General features: G+C 39.1%; 1 protein-coding gene across 15 annotated transcripts in view; it reads left to right on the top strand.

The window, feature by feature from the left end:
- Positions 1 to 14475, top strand: part of DTNA (dystrobrevin alpha) — a 390818-nt gene that overhangs the window by 303390 nt on the left and 72953 nt on the right. For all 15 annotated transcript variants that reach the window (XM_079942540.1, XM_079942544.1, XM_079942545.1 and 12 more), the window contains one exon: positions 8535 to 8620. In XM_079942540.1, coding sequence (XP_079798666.1) covers positions 8535 to 8620 — 86 coding nt within the window. The remainder of the gene's footprint in view (positions 1 to 8534; positions 8621 to 14475) is intronic.

Raw genomic sequence — 14475 nt, 5'->3', positions numbered from 1 at the left:
TCTCACTTCGTCCCAGCTTACCCTTCCCCCTCCCCGTGTCCTCAAGTCCATTCTCTATGTCAGTTCTTAATGCGAATTCTCTAATGATGTTAATAATATTATAATTATGCTAAGATGTACTCAGCATTTACCGTGTGCCAATAATCTTACTGGTTTGGCGTTACATTATTATAATTTTTCAGGTTGAGTAAGTGATGAAGCTGAGACATAAAAAGGTTAGATAATTTGCAGGTCATACAGCTTCCTACTAGGTGAGGCAAGTGGGGGAAAATCCTTTTGTTTCAGGCATCAGTTTAAATTCAGCTCTATTCACGCTTTCTGTTTCATCTTTTTATATGAGAATTAATGTGCTTTTTTCCCCCAGACTTACCCTGCTTATTACAGGATATTATTATTATGCTCACATTCCTAACTTTTCCAGTTTGTGATCTTTAGACATATTTGACAGAGTGTATGTGAAAGAGCTATTTGGACTTACCACGTTTTACACTGTAGATTTACAGTCAGTTTTATGACAGCCATCCAGAGCTCCAAATCCATCGTATAATAGTCTTTCATAGAGAATACAAAATTCTGGAATTTTCCTCTTTGTTTGACATCTTGAACCTTGCTGAGCCATTTGAATATCCTATCCCACTGCTGAGCCCCCGACATGATGAAAGGTACCACAGCACTATTTCAGATGCATGGATACGAAATAATCCTGGAACACTGCCAAAATCCTTCTGCCTTTTGAGTTGTAAAAATGATTCTGATGTTCAATGGAATATGCACTGCAAAATACACCAACAAAACGTGTTGTTTACATGTGAGGCTCTATGGATGTGTGAGAATGAAGGAAAAAGAGAAGAGTCACACGAAACCAAATGTTCTTCTCTTGGCGTTTTATTATGTATGTGCCCCCCTCTTTAAAATGTACTTGGCTTGGTGATTTTTTTCTTAGCACATCTTAAATCCAAGATGTCCACATTCTCTACTCACTAAAATTTTGTGCTAGAGGGAAATACCTTGTTCCAAGATCCCTACATGTTGCTAAAATGGAAGCTCTTTCCAAAGAATTTTCGTAATTGTAGATAAATTGAACATCCGTAATGTCACTCGTCTTCCTGTCAGATGTACTTTGGCTGAGTGGCAGGTGGGATTTCATGGGAGAGAGGGAGACATGTCAACAGATTTGGCCCCTTCCATTCTCCATTCTAGACAAACTCCTGGCAAACTCACCTGGCCCGGTGCAATGAGGAATTATTTTCCTGGATGTTTTGCTTACATTATGGGGAGCCCAAAGCGATGCCAGGGCCAAATAAGGGATTTATTTCTATGTGTTCACGTGTTAACTTTAGTCTCCCCAAAACAAGAGTAATTATGTCTGTGATCCCTTCTAAATTCAACATCTCACATGACTGCACCATCTAATATGAAGGGCCGTTAAGTTAACCTTTGTAGTTTTCTCAAAACTTAGTATTGCTCAGTATAAAACTTAAGTGGTAAATCAGAACATTTCAACTTGTGCATTCATTAATTTAACTAACATGTATTAAGAACTCGCTATGTTCTAGGTGCTACAATAGACTGGGGATGATAGTTGAGTAAAACATGGACTCTGCCCTTAAAGTGTGTTGTATTAAAATTAACTAGTTTTGACTCCTCCCAAGTAGATGATGGGCAAATTTGGAGGGTAGGAGCCACGTCTTATTCATCTTTATATGCCCCACTTCTGAGGCATTGCTAATAAATATTTATTGAGTTAAAAAATGTGTGTTCCATATGAACAAAATAATTCCCAGAGGAGAAACGTTTTATGACAGAGGCATATTGTGGAAGACAGAGGAGGAAGCAGTTCTCCCAGGGAATTAAGCCACCAAAGTGTGTGAGAAACCCAAGTGTGAGCTGGGCCTTTGCTTATCATAAATGCTTTCCAAATGCTTTGGTAAAATATGTTGGTAAGAGAAGAACTCCTGGTTTTAGTATTCTTAAATAGAGAAATAATTCCTTGAGCCTGTTCAAAAAAGAATCGGTCAGGATTCAATCTCACTTTCAGGGACTTGATATTTGTCCTGGGGTTCTGTAATTTCAAACAGGGAACTCTCTTGGGAACTTGGAGAAATTTTATATTCTGTTTCTGTTGACCTAAAGCAAATAGACTACCAGTTATTTCTCCAGAAAGGGGAGAATAAAGGGTTTATTCGGGATCAACAAGGAATTGCTATTCAGGGTCTGCAATCCTGGCAGTCCCCACAGGGCAAGGCAAGGAGAGCACTTTTATAGAGGGGGAAAGGAAGTTGGGAGGGCTGTAGTAAACAAGGAGTCCATGGCTTTTCATTGGCTGGGTCTTTCCCAGGAAAGGAGTCTTTCTTTTTCCGGTTGGGCTCTGTTATCATCGCAGGGCAGGAGAGCGCCCCCTGCTGGCGACTATTTAATTGAGGTTTCTTGTTTATTAAATCTGTACAGTTCCAACTTCAGCCTACCATCCCAGACCTATTAGTATCTATTTGTTCTTTTTCCTTCTTGTCAAAAGTAGATTTTCCTTCCCAGACAACTTTTCCCTAAAAGTAGTATCTTAGTTAAAAGAAGTCAGTTTGTCTCTTTGTATAGTCATGGAAAAAGCCCAGCGTAAAGCAGTTACTCATTTTCTGTGATGATGAATCAAACTTTGAAGTAATGCATGTTTTTAAGACAGACACTCTACCAGTCTCCATATATATATATATATATATATATATATATATATATATATATATATATATATATATATATATTTAACCAAAGGGTAAGTGCTTTCCTTTTCCCATTTTCAATCAGATATCCTGTAGGAAAATTTGAAATTTTTCAGAATGAGCAAACAAGGTATAAAGGGAAATAAACAATTTAAAGAAACATTGATTAGTGAAGCAATTTTAGTTTCTACCTTTGATAATTTGCTGGTTCTCTTAAATATCCTTTTAGATGTTAATTAAATACCAAGATAACAATTTAATTGGGTAATTTTGATGTCGAGCTAGAACAGGAAAGTAAAATTTGCCAAGGCAAAAGCTTCAGGATAATTGGCTTAAAAAAAAAATCTATTTCATGATGCAAAAAAACAAATAGTGAGGGGGAAGTGAGTAAAATATGTATATGCCTTTTGTTCTCTCTCTACATTGAAAGAGAAAACATTAAAATAAGTAAAATTTTGTTTTACTTTAAAAGTAAAATTATTCTTTTAATAAAAATGATAGGCTGGTAGTAAACTTATTTTTAAAGCTTTTACTGTACCTTTTACACTAGCAGCTTTCATTCGCAAATAAAAGCTTATGTGGTCATGTCATTGATCACTGATTCTAAGGATCACTCTTGCCCTAAAAGTCACTGATTCTAATGGCTACACTGTTGCTGTATCCAGTATACACTGTACACTGCAGACAGTACTCTCAAACACATTTGGCTCTGTTGCCGCTTTCTTTTTTTTTTAATTTATTTTTTTTATTGAAGTATAGTTGATTTACAATGTTGTGTTAATTTCTGGTGTACAGCAAATTGATTCAGTTTCATATATATATTTCTTTTTCATAATCTTTTCCATATGGTTTATTACAAGATACTGAATATAGTTCCCTGTGCTATACAGTAGGTCCTTGTTGTTTATCTATTTTATATATAGTAGTTTGTATCTGCTAATCCCAAACTCCTACTGTACCCCTCCCCCACCTCCTTCCCCTTTGGTCACCCTAAGTTTGTTTTCTATGTCTGTGAGTCTGTTTCCGCTTTGTAAATAAGTTCCTCTGTATCATTTTTTTAGGTTCCACATAAAAGTGATGTCATATGGTATTTGTCTTTCTCTTTCTGACTTACTTCACTTAGTATGATCATCTCTAGGTCCATCCATGTTGCTGCAAATGACATTATTTCATTCTTTTTTGTGGCTGAGTAATATTCCATTGTATCTATGTACCATATCTTCTTTATCCATTCCTCTGTCGACAGACATTTATGTTGACTCCATGTCTTGGCTACTGTGAATAGTGCTGCTATGAACATTGGGGTGCATGTATCTTTTCAAATTAAGAGTTTTTCTGGGTACATGTCCAGGAGTGGGATTGCTGGATCACATGGCATCTGTTGTTTCTTGAGGTGGCAATCTGAACTACACATGAAATTGGAGGTGTGCTGTGGCCGTAGCTTTTCATAAAAGCAAGACAAGCGTGTAGACTTTTTCTAGTGCTCCTCTTGGAGCACCATTTGCCCTGCAGCATTAGGGACAATCTATGTTTTTCATCCTCAGCACACTCTGGTGGGTCTACTTCCTGAATTGTGCCAACATTCCATATGTGCCATTTAACCACTTTAGTCCTAGAGGTATTGCATGTACAGAACTCACTTTGGAACAATATGCCGCTTTCCTGCTTGTTCGCCCAAGACTCCTAGGAGCTTCCTGTTATCCATCCTCAAGAGCTTGACTTTTCACTTCTTAGATACTTAGGAGATTTCACTGACTGTTCATGAGTCAAACTGCCCTGACTAAGGAAGATTCCTAATGAGAATAGCTCTTATGTTCTCCATTCGGGATGTACCACCTTCTCCCTAATTTTTACTTCCGGTGTCAATGCCAATTCTTTTTTCACAACAAAATAGGGACCCTGATCCCAAGGTGACTTTGTTTAAGTAATGGCCCTTGGTGTGGAACCTTGTCAAAGACCTTTAGAAAATCTTTCTCTTTCCACCCCTTTTCTTCATCCTGTTATATCTACTGAAAACGTTCTTTTAAAAGATCCCTTTGTATTTAACTCTTGGGTGCCTCCATTCCCCATAGCCAAGTCCACCATCTCCACTCAGTCATTCAACTCCTTAAAGGTTTATCCAGTGCCAGGGCTGAGCAAGGTCTAAACTCAGCTGGTACTGGCGTGCTTCCCACGGTGTACATTCCTGCATACCCCTGAATCCTTCTTTGTGACAGGGGTCACATTTGCAATCTGACATAGTAGCTTACATATCAGTAAATTCCAGTGACCTAATTTCACCCTTCAGTTCCTGCAAAACTCTCATTGAGCTGCCCTCCACTGGGTGATTTGTCTAGATTTATTATGTCGATTTGGCAAAATAGCTCTGATACAACCACTCTTGGGTTTAATAGCAGTAATCTTGCATTTCCAGCAACAATACAGGACTGGTAATCTCCCTAGGACCTTCTACATTAAAAGCTAAGGTTTAAGAATTCACCCATGAGCTATCATCATTTCATCCTCTGGAGAGCTCTCTGTCCCAACATCATCTGTGGTCTGTCCTCTTTCTTGAGTTAAATTGTCCTCTCTGAGTAGCATTGACATATATACACTACCAAATGTAAAATGGATGGCTAGTGGGAAGCTACTGCATAGAACAGGGAGGTCAACTCGATGCTTTGTGACCACCTAGGGGGTGGGATAGGAAGGGTGGGGGGGAGGCTCAAGAGGGAGGGGATATGGGGATATATGTATACATATAGCTGATTCACTTTGTTGTACAGCAGAAATTAACACAACATTGTAAAGCAATTATACTCCCATAAAGATGTGGAAAAAAATATGGAAATTAATCCTGAAATTAACCCCAGACCATTTCAAAGCACTGGGTTTTACAGATCTTAAACTACTCTAAAGTAAATGTTGAAAATGTGAACTGCATAAAAAATAAAAATAAATTGTTCTCTCTGACTCATTGAAAGAAACTTGCATTTGCTCTTGAGGTCTCACATATAATACTCTTCAATTTCTCTGCATTTTGAAGATTACTTTATCACTATATTACTCCTATTCTTCCACACTTTGTAGACTCTCCTGTTATTACTTGAACCATGTTTCAGCTTAGGAAGAGAAGCTAATTACTTCCTAAAATAAAGTTATTGATACTTCCAGTTATCCGTGCAATTGGGAATGCAGGGGATATGGAATAATTTTGAATGAGGTGGTTTTTACAAAATCATTGCATTTTTATTACAGCTACCTGCCCCAAAATTAGTGAACCACTTAATCAAAATTCTAGGGCACCTATTATAATGATTAATAGTCATTAATTAATATAAGGAATTTATTGTTCACTAACGCTATGTGAGACAAAGTGTGAGGCACTGGGAATTCAGTTAATTGAGAGGACATAATTTCTGCCCCCAAGGATCTCACAGTGTGGAGTCGAAATACATGCAGACACGTAAATAAACAAATCAAGGTCATTCGGTGATAGGTGAGTGACAGATGCCAAATAATAGGTAAAAGTAAAGGGAAGAGTGATTGCTTCCACATCAGGGGAAGAACTGTTTTCGGAGCAGAGTGAATGATGATATTGAGCTGAGACTCCATGAATGGGTGGGAGAGTCCTGAGCAGAGCATAGGGGGAAGGGCATTGACAGGGCACTGTGGTGTGGAGTGCAACAGAAATGGTAGCAGACGAGCCTGGAGAAAACAGATAAGGTTAGAACTATATCCCGCGGGCAAACGGAGGCAACAGGGTTATAAATAATGAAGTACCATCATCCCTCGGTATCTGCAGGGGTTTGGTTCCAGGACCGCCTACTGATACCAAAACCCGGGGATGCTCAAGTCTCCTACAGACAACCCCTAGATCCACCCACGGTTGCTTAAATCCGCAGATGCAGAACCGCGAATACAGGGCTCTGACTGTAACATGGTCAGATCTGTGATATGAGTGTGCAAGCAGAGAGATCATTTAAGAAGTCATTACAGGGCTTCCCTGGTGGCACGTTGGTTAAGGGTCTGCCTGCCAATGCAGAGGACACAGGTTCGAGCCCTGGTCCGGGAGGATCCCACATGCCTTGGAGCAACTGAGCCCGTGTGCCACAGCTGCTGAGCCTGCATTCTGGAGCCCGCGAGCCACAACTACTGAGCCCACATGCCGCAACTACTGAAGCCTGCACACCTGGAGCCCGTGCTCTGCAACAAGAGAAGCCACCGCAATGAGAAGCCCGCACACCGCAAGGAAGAGTAGCCCCCGCTCGCCACAACTAGAGAAAGCCCGCACACAGCAATGAAGGCCCAACGCAGACAAAAATTAAATAAATACATTTATAAAAAAAAAAAAAAGAAGTTATTACAGTGTTAAAGCAAGAGCTGATAGAAGCCATGGCAGTCGGAAGGGAAAGAAGGAAGTGGGTTTAATACACAGTGAAGTGGGTATATCTGAGTACCTCAAACATTTATTTGGTTGGTAGTGAATTAAGGAAGAGCAAAAAATCAAGGGTGACCTCTTGCCAAAAATTCATTTCTGGGTAACTAGGTACATGGTGATTCTGACAACCCAAAGAGGGACTGTAGGAGGAAGAGCAGGTTAGTAGTTTAGTTGGTCAGAGTATTACGAGAGGGCTTTGAAAGATAATGAGTTCTACTTTGAATATACTTGGTTTGATGCAGGATATCCAAGTGAAGATTTCTAATATGTAATTATGTAAGTCTGCTGCTTAGGCTTAGAAATATAAACAGGATAGTCACTAGCATATAAGACTGGGTCAGTTTTGCATTCTGCCTAGCTGCCTTCTAGGTACTATGCTAAGAACGACAGCAACAAAGATGAATAACAAATGATTCCTCTCTGGAGTCTAGTAAGGAACAAAGACACAATAATTTATGATGCCTTATTCTTCTAATATGTCAGATATCTGAATTTATTCATATAAATTACTTATTCTATATACTAAACCCTTGTCAATACAGACTCTACTTACCTTTCAGCTACATTATTATTTTAAATAACTCTTTTGATCATTCTTAAGAGTAGCAGCCACCAAAGAAATGAATTACTAATATGATACACTTCTGGTTCCAAGGATATAATAAACAGTTTATTCCAGCTGGAAAAATCATTGAGCAGAAATATCCTACTTCTTATAGAATGCCCTTTATGTCACATTTTGTGAAGGACAAGTTAGTTATACCTCTTGAATCAACAAAGATTTGGCTGCTCTCATGTCATTTAGGTAGGAGAACTATTCAAAAGAGCTCTTACTTTTGCCCCTTTAAAATACCAACTCCCTTTGAAAAGTAAATGGATCACTTTTAAGGACAGTTGGCTTGTGGGTAGGAAATGATTGTTGAAAAAAAAGTGTGATGAAAACGTCTCCATATTAACCCTAACTCTTTTAAAATTCAGGAATTACCTGACACACACAACTTAAGATTTTTCTGAAGCCTTGTTTAAATAAATTATAGAAACTGTGGCATCATCATACATAAAATTATTTTATGAAACCCAAAGTGAAAAGAATGTTCTGTAATTTTCCTCTCCAGGTAAATAGCACATATTTCTATGGCTACCAGTCTATGCTTTGAGCAAGGGGCATAGACAAAGAATAACTTAAAGATTCTGCAATCTCTTGAAAAAAGGAAACATCGACTAGAGGAGTTTTTCAGAAACATGTGTTGAAATGTATTCATAACCTTTTTTAAAATGGATATGTTCACGTAATGCATGCAGCTCTGTTGTCCTATGGTTTCTACAGAACAGAAAATGTCAGACTGTGTTATTGGACGTTCTTCACATGACATCTCTTTTTTTCTATGATCATTAAACAGGGAAGGCCATGGTAAAATTTCAGTATTTGCTGTCAAAATGGCTTTAGCCACATTGTGTGGAGGGAAGATCATGGACAAATTAAGATGTAAGTTATTCTCTGCATCTCTGTTTGCTTACCCCTCCTGTATACCATGTTTTCCTCTACCCCATTCCCGCCAGGTCCCCCTGACCATTTGTGACTTTCCTCATTCTATGAGAGTTGTTTGAAGTATAATCTTCGTTGATCCTTGGATTTTGTCGTAGAAATGTTTTCATATTAGATTAATGTCAATGAAATGAATGTTTTCTTTCTACGTATGAATTATTATTTTTTATAACCCGTTGAGGATCACCAGTTAGACTGTTCATGATACTAAAGTAAGATATACATTCTTTCACATTCATTTACTGTAGAACTGCCTCACAGGCATAAGTCCATCACCATAGGGAGACGAAGACCATGTTGGGCAACCTTCCGTTTCTCGATCATCTCAAGCCAAAGTTCCCGGCACAATTCCTCATTCTTCTCCACCAATGCTGTTCAAATCACTGGGCACTCCAAAGTTTCCAAAGTAGACATTGCCAGAGTGTAGGCATAGGAATTATGTACAGAAACTATAAACTGAGAATTAACTGATGCCAATAAAGACATGATAGCTAGAGTGTTGAGTGATTATGGGCCTTTTGTGTACATTTTGTCACTAAATGTGGTAGTTTTTTAACCAACAAAAGTGAGAGTTTTCTGATTTGTTCTCATGTTTTAGGTAAAGAAGCTGAGACAGAGGGAGTTAATCACAGATGGTACCAGGAATTGAACCCTGACTTTTTCCCCGTATACCAGTGGTTTTCAAATTTTAGTGTATATGGAGTCACCTGGAGGGCTTTAAAAAAAAAATGGATTTCTGGGTCTCATTTCCAGAATTTCTGATTCAGTAGGCCTAGAGTGGGTGTAGAGCGGGCAAGCATTTTCATTTCGAACTAGTTTAAAATCATGTATAGGTGGCTGTTTTGAAGAGGAATTGTCATGTAACCCTCTCCCTTCCCCTAAATATTATGAGTCTGAGTTATAATGCCGTATGACAAACAGCACTGTCATGGGAATTGGGAGTCCCAGGTTGCAGGCCCAGCTGTGTGACTAATTTGCTGATTATTCTGTGGAAATCACTTCACTTCTTTAGTCCTCAACTTCCTTCTCCATCCTAAACTTGGGGATTTTGTTAGGTACCTGTAGGGTCCCTGTTGGCTGCAGGCCTCCATGACTCATAGCCTTTAGGCTCTTTTGTCACCTGCAGCCTGTCCGCTGCTGAATGTAATCTCTTGCTTCTTGACGCACCAACAGAGGAAGAATAAAGAAGGATACCGGGGTCGGGGTTGGGGGGGGACCTTTATTCCTTTGGAATTTCCCCAGACATGTTCCAAGAAGAGTTATGTCATTGGAGCAGTAGACAAGGGGAACCCCACATAACCACACATCTTCCCTCACTCCCAGGAACCTCCTTTCATGGACCAGCCAAGTGCACTCAAGTTTCAGAGAAGCCCAAGCAGACCCTACAAGGTCCAGTTTAGTCTCTCTTCAGTTAGCCTGAAAGATGTAAAACTTTAAAGACATCTACCTCAGTACTTGATTGAGGATAACAGCTAAATTAGAAGGTGGCAGAAACAATGTCCTTTTAAAAAAAAATAACTTAGAGTAATCCCTAAAGCATTTCCTTCAGGGTTAGGCTGGGAAGAGAAAGTTTAACAAAATGAACCAGGGCAGAAGAAGAAACTCCCGAGGGCCTTGCCTACTGACCCCATGTCACCCTTGGCCACTTATGCTGAGGACAGTAGGTAAAGGTTTTTTCCAAAGTCTTAAGAAACATTTCCAAATATTTATTCAATGTTAGGTACTTGGAGAAAAGGGTCCCTTAATAAAATAAGTTTGAGGAAAACTGAGAAAACCAGTTTTCTGCGCTTCAGAACTCCTCAGAGCGTTTCACTAACCAGGTTCATGCTGACCAGCAAGGACCCAGGTGCTTTCCATCTTTCCACTCAGCTCTCCTCTGTGTCAGATTTTATCCTTCTCCTGAAGGTAAAAGGGGGTACAGCAATTTCAGGAGTCACACCCACTCCAGAGGCCCCCAGCCCTTACGTCTCATGGCCAGGGTGGCATCACAGACCAATTACTACATCAACCACTGCTGACAGGAAAGGAATGCCCCTGATGGTCAGGGAGTCTTCCAGTCGTTCTAACCTCCTGGGCTGAGAAGGGCCACTGCTTTCCCATAGCCCAGGATGAAATTTGGGGCCAGTAAAGTTGAAGGGGATGGTTGTCAGGTAAGCAACAAATGACATCAGCACAGTTACACAATTCAAGATTTAGCTAAGTGTTCGAGCAGATCTTTACCACTTGTCAAATCCCTCAAAGTTCTCCCACAAGTCTGGGATTTCAAAGCAAACAGTGTAACTGCTCCAGTGCTGTTTTCTCACCCCATCCCATCATTCACCAAATACCCATGATCAGTGCATGCTTTCCAGGGTCCAAAGTCAATCCTCTGCAGCTCAGTGAAAGAAGTCACAAATGCACGAGTCCCATTGGAAAGAAACTGTTCTCCAGTGTGCAGAAATAAGCTTCAGAGAGTCACAAATTCTGTAGAGAAACAGACTGTGTGATCACGACATTTCACGGTACCTTCTGGCAGAGCAGCAGACCTGAACGTGCCCCAGTTCTCTGAATGAGGAGTCACTATATAGTTAATCCCAGAAAGGTAGTTTTAATGATTTCAAGGTAAGTCAGTTGAAAGCAATTTGGCCCAAAACAATTTAGCTAAAAGCAGTTTGGTTGGAAGAACCTCTCCAAAATGTTAATCAGAAATGAGTATCCTTAGTCACCAATATTTCAGTGATTGAATGAACAAATTGAATTGTTCAAACAGAATGAACAATGTTCATTGGCTGAATGAACAAATATGGGCAAATCCACCCACAGACAGCCATGGTTGACTTTTTTTTTTTTGACTTTTTTTTTTAATAGACCTTTATTGGAGTATAATTGCTTCACAATACTGTGTTAGTTTCTGTTGTACAACAAAGTGAATCAGCCATATGCATACATATGTCCCCATATCCCCTCCCTCTTGAGCCTCCTTCCCACCCTCCCTATCCCACCCCTCTAGGTCGTCGCAAAGCACAGAGCTGATCTCCCTGTGCAATGCGGCTGCTTCCCACTAGCTATCTATTTTACATTCAGTAGTGTATATATGTCCATGCCACTCTCTCACTTTGTCCCAGCTTCCCCTCCACAGCAAGCATCATGCTCAATGGTGAAAAACTGAAAGCATTTCCACTAAGATCAGGAACAAGACAAGGATGTCCACTCTCACAACTCGTAGTCAACATAGTTTTGAAAGTCCTAGCCGCGGCAATTAGAAGAAAAAGAAATAAAAGGAATACAAATTTAAAAAGAAGTAAAACTGTCACTGTTTGCAGATGACATGATACTATACATAGAAAATCCTAAAGATGACACCAGAAAGCTACTAGAACTAATCAGTGAATTTGGTAAGGTTGCAGGATACAAAATTAATGCACAGAAATCTCTGGCATTCCTATACATCAACAATGAAAAATCAGAAAGAGAAATTAAGGAAACACTCCCATTTACCATGGTTGACTCTTGGTAAGTGGAATTGTGGGTTTTCTTTCATCTTCTTTTGCTGGCTTGCATTTAATCATAAAACAGGCGGAGTAATGATTTTATAATAAGCATTGCCTTTATAATAAGAAAAATAAAATGAAAGGATATGGAATGTCTTGGGATTTTCCTTCTTTAAATTCTAATTCACTTTACGCCAATATGCCAACTACGCTTGTTTGGCAGTTTTTCTATTTTTGTGCATAGGAATGAAAGAGATTTAGTTCATTCCACCTAGTCCCTTCATGTTGGAGAACACAGGGCAAGAATAGTTGGCTGAAAATAATTTAGAAATTTTAAAAAGCAAAAAAGTAGAAAACAGCAGAAATTTTAAAGCTGAGTTTTAAAAGCTGCTTTAAATGCTTTAAAAGGGACAACAACCCCTAGGTTGCATCCCAATTTCCAGTACTCAGGTCCACCAGGAACCAATATGCAGGGTGTTCATCAGGTACCCCAGGCAGCAGAGAGTGTGAGGGTGCACCCTGAAGGTGTGGGACTTAGCTACCTATACATAAACGGACCTAATATAATATATTCTGTTTCTGCCAAACTGGTTTTGGTCTGATTATAGGCTGTTAAGGATCTTAAGGAATTCTGAATCCAGTGCAATAAGCCTGGAAAGTCAGGTGCTATTCTAAAGCTTCTGGGGAGGGCTTGTTTATGGCAAACACCTTGTATTTCCTGAGTTTCTATTACTGAACAGGTTGTTCGGCCTCCAAGCTTACCTCCAGGGTAGTATTTCTAACTTGCTGGCCTGTCTTTAATTCTTCAGTACCTCCTTCATTACTGATAGTTCTTTATACTTGGCCTAGAAGTCCCCTTTGTAAGGAAATCTTCCCTGACTCAATCCTCGCTCTAGGAACCCTCTCTCTGAGCTCCTGCTGCACCCTGTACACCCTACCGCTCCTGTACTCACACCACCTTGTCACCGTACATGATGTCGTGTCATCCAGGATGCAACCACATCTCTGTCATCCCCAATAGACTGGGACCTCCCAGAGGGCAAGGTCCTGATTTTATGTCCTGATTTTTCTGTATAACCATTGCTTAGCAGAATTTCATGTTTATTAGGTGCCAAGTTAATTTTAGTTTAATAAATCAATGAATGTAAGTTCTTCTGAAGTATCATTGTAAGGTGCTGCAGGAAACACAAAGGTAATTTAGACTATGATTTATAACCTTATAGAACAGTCCTATTGGAGAGGCAAAGTCTAAACATACAAGGTAAATGGCAGAAAAGTGTGATATAAAATTAATAATAAAAACAGATAACATTTCTGTACCATATATAGGTGCCAAGTATGCATCTGTGTGCTTTTCATCTAGTAACTAGCTTAATCCTTGAAACACCCTCTATATTATATAGATACACATATATGTGTATATATATATGTGTATATATATGAGTGTGTGTGTGTATATATATATATATATATATATATATATATATATATATATATATATATATAAAACAGAGGGCCCAAGATTAAGGTACAAACACATACCATGTTGAGAGCTTCCTCAGAGTCCCCTCATTTCCTTTTGAAAACCTGAGTGGTCATTAACAGCCACTTCCCTTTAATCCCAGGGACTGAGCCCTAGTTTGGCTGTTGCTTAGTAGAACTTTATCAGTACAAATGAATTTAATATTAGCTTCAAGTTTGTGAAAGGTCACTGTTGATACCCCTTCTGCTTTTACTCTAGTTAGTGATGTTGTTTAAATTATTTCAGTGGGAGATTTGAAAAGCCTAAGCTACTTTTCAAAATGTGCCCTGGCCTAGAAAATCCAAATCTAGAAGTTCAGCAGGATGGCCAAATGACAGTTAACCACCCGGCCCCCAAACAAACAGCATGGCAGCTTTAATGAGAAAGTACACTTACCTCTTCAAGGTTTCTTGTTCCTCCTTTTGATTGGAATTCTTGAGTTTCTATATGTGGAATTATACAAGAGTTTTGTTTTTGGTTTTTGGGGTTTTTTTTGCTGTTGGCAACTTCTTTTTTTGACTAGTTATAATGAAACATGAGAGATGAAATTCACTAAGTAAACAATATTGTGAAAGTGAATGAGAACAACATTAATTTTTGTTGCTCATGTAGAATTGCTGTAGCTTCATAATTGATTAACTATTTTAAACACAATAGAAACCCTTTGTAAGTGGACTATTTAAAGAAAATGAGAGCCAATTCACATCCTCAAAACATAATCCAAAAAAAGCCTATAATATGCTTAACATCCGGCTGCGCTGTAAAACAATGCCCCCAGATTACATTTTGACCTTGAAAAATTA

Source organism: Stenella coeruleoalba, assembly GCF_951394435.1.
Source record: "Stenella coeruleoalba genome assembly, chromosome: 14".
Classification (NCBI taxonomy): Eukaryota; Metazoa; Chordata; class Mammalia; order Artiodactyla; family Delphinidae; genus Stenella; species Stenella coeruleoalba.
The sequence above is the reverse complement of the archived record's forward strand: the minus strand, read 5'-3'. Positions and strand labels throughout refer to the sequence as shown.